This window comes from Tenrec ecaudatus, chromosome 5 (genome assembly GCF_050624435.1).
Source record: "Tenrec ecaudatus isolate mTenEca1 chromosome 5, mTenEca1.hap1, whole genome shotgun sequence".
Lineage (NCBI taxonomy): Eukaryota > Metazoa > Chordata > Mammalia > Afrosoricida > Tenrecidae > Tenrec > Tenrec ecaudatus.
The window spans coordinates 21008079-21010852 of NC_134534.1; the positions used below are offsets into that span (position 1 = coordinate 21008079).

General features: G+C 46.7%; 1 protein-coding gene across 1 annotated transcript; it reads left to right on the forward strand.

Moving 5' to 3' along the window:
- Positions 1-620: 620 nt before the first annotated feature.
- On the forward strand, positions 621-1972 carry LOC142448602 (uncharacterized protein C11orf98-like). The gene is made up of 2 exons (XM_075550543.1): positions 621-632; positions 1452-1972. Exons 1-2 carry the CDS (start codon positions 621-623, stop codon positions 1815-1817), a joined length of 378 nt encoding a protein of 125 aa, XP_075406658.1. The 3' UTR covers positions 1818-1972.
- Positions 1973-2774: the final 802 nt, after the last annotated feature.

The window sequence follows — 2774 nt, forward strand, 5'->3', positions numbered from 1 at the left end:
GCTCGGAAAAGGTGGCATTAAAAGAGAATAGACTTCTTTCACAAACGTTTGAAGCCCCCTAGTTTACATTCACACACACACACACACACACACACACACACACACACAAACTAGGGTGAGTGAAAAAGTATGCCACTGGGGTTCCAGTTCATCCATGCAGGGTTTAGTTTAAACATTTAACCATGTCCCTGTGATCGTTGGATGACTGCAGACACACTCTCCCAGTAACACAATTGTCTCAGCCTCGTTCATCCTTCATTTGCCTTCAGAAAACATCGTTCCTGGGAGGGAGGAGAAAATGAGGAGCTAATACCAAGGACTCAAGTAGAAAGCAAATGTTTTGAGAATGATGATGTCAACAGATGTACAAATGTGCTTGACACATGGGTGGATGGATGGATTGTGATAAGAGTTGTACAAGCCCCCGATAAAATGATTTACGAAGAAAATATATAGGGTCTGTTCTATGAGGTAGAAAATTATTTTGAGGTGAGTGGTGAAAACAAATTTGAACAAAATCAAATGAGCATCTTCTCAAATTATTGAATATTTGCACACAGTTTACGGGAATTCTACCCCACATGAAACAATAATACTTAGCTGGGTCCAGCAATTTAAGGATGCCTTCAAAGGTGAGCCAAGGGAGGGAAGAAAGCATGGCTGCAGACCAGAAGCTGGTGGAAGAAGACTACTGGTGTGAATGCGGCAAACATTGAGGTCTGACTTGGCTCGGCAGCTTCCATTTTAAGCGAATGTCTTGGCTTCACTCTGTGAGTGCCGCGATCAGCTAGCTCCAAGAACTCATCTTTCCCTCAGTTTCAACAAGGTGAAAACAATTTATGGAGCAAATAAACTTGGATGAGTCTTGGATCTACTAACACAATCCAGAGAAGCAAGGTCCAATCAAAACAGTGGCTTCTGGGTGGATCTGCTGAACCATGTCTGCTGGTATGATGGTGTCAACTGCTCTTTATGATTCCAAAGATGTCATCTTCATAGACTTTCTTGAGGGACACAGGGCCGTCGTGAGAGCTTATGAGAAAAAAGTTTTAAGGAAATGAAAACTGTATTCGTGAGAAAAAGGGCCCTGAGGGAAAATGTTTTTTTCCATCAGAATAATGCACCTGCATGTTCTTGGGCGGTATCAAGGAGGGTCCTACAAGAGTTTCTTTCAGTGGGAAGCCTAATCCTATGACCCCACAGCCTTGGTCTTCGTGTGCCCTGAACTCAAAGATCATTGAGAACAACGCCATTTGAATCCCTCAGGCTTGCCAAAACGACCAGTTTGGCAGAATAGAGTAGGAAGACTGCAGAATTCTTCAGAGAAGGGGTAGAAAGATGGAAATGCCTTCGGAAGGTGCGCAGAAGTGGCAGCGTCATTTTTCCTTTTTTAAAAAAAAAATGTTTTTTACCCTTTTAAAAAATTATTATTGGCGGACGTCGCTGCACAGCCATGGGGGCTCCGGAAGATCAACCGGCCTTGCACGGAGCTGAAGAAGAAGCTGTTCAAGCGGCGGCGCGTGTTGACGCGGGAGCAGCGACGGAAGCACCGCGTGGTCGGGGCCGGGCTAGACGCCGGGCTGACCACGTGGCACCACCTCAAGAAGCGGGCGTCCAGTGCCCGTGCCAACATTACCCTGTCGGGGAAGAAGCGCAGAAAACTCCTCCAGCAGATCCGGCTGGCGCAGAAGGAGAAGGCAGTCATGGAAGTGGAAGCCCCCCCAAAGCCAGCCAGGACTCATGAACCGAAGCCCAAGCGCCAAGGGACCAAACCCCCCCAGGATGTAGACATGGAGGAGCTTGAAGATAGGAGCTAAACATCTCGCCCTTCTTACAGAAGCTTTCCACTGGAGCCAAGAGGCCCAGAGTCAGTGGACTTTGGAGAAAGCACTGCCCCCACCTATGGCCCTCTTCCACAATGGCCTGGTGACCCCTGGAAGGAGGTCAGAGGGCAGAGGAGAAAAGACTGGACTGGCGAGGGTTTGCTAGCAGTGGGTTCCATGTGTAATAAAGCCTGGAGTACTGGCAAAAAAATTATTATTGGTTGGGATTTAATACATATATCCATCCTATCATTCCGAATTTCAATCACGTCATGTAGAATGCACCATTGCTACCGCGATCAGTTTCCAAACATTCTTTTCCTGCATGGATTCCTTGACATCCGCTCCCTTTTGCCCCCACCATGGTGCCCCCCTTTCCTACGAGCCCCTTATTCTACTTGCTGCCCCTCTAGGTTCATCCCCCCTAGGTTTCCAGCAGCTTCATATGTTCATTTTTTTATTTAACAATTTCTGTGATTTTGTACTAACACTTTTTTACTTACCTTTGTGTGGAGGTGTGTAAAATCTTAGTTTTGCATGCAATGTAGTTATGATTGTTTGTGCCAATGAGTCAGTTCAGACACAGCAAACCCTGTGCACGGCAGAACGACCTGCCGCCAAGTCCTGTACCACCCTCGCGGTTGTTCTTAAGTTTGAGCATCATTGCAGCCACCGTGCCAACCCAATACAAACACAAAGGCAGGCACGATTTATCTCTGTTTTATAGATTTAATAAAACCTAGAACTAGGCTCAAAGATGTTAGCAATAACAAACTGCACCCACGGTCCTATAGCTCATGATAGGCAGAGCGAGGAATTAAACCTTGCTCTGACTCCCCCAAATTCAAGTTCCTCCCTCCTTGCCAGTCTGCACCTCCAGGAGAGAGTGGCTTACCAAAAGCAAAAACACATTGCTGATGGCATTGTCAAGGCTTGAAAGCCAAGGAGCAC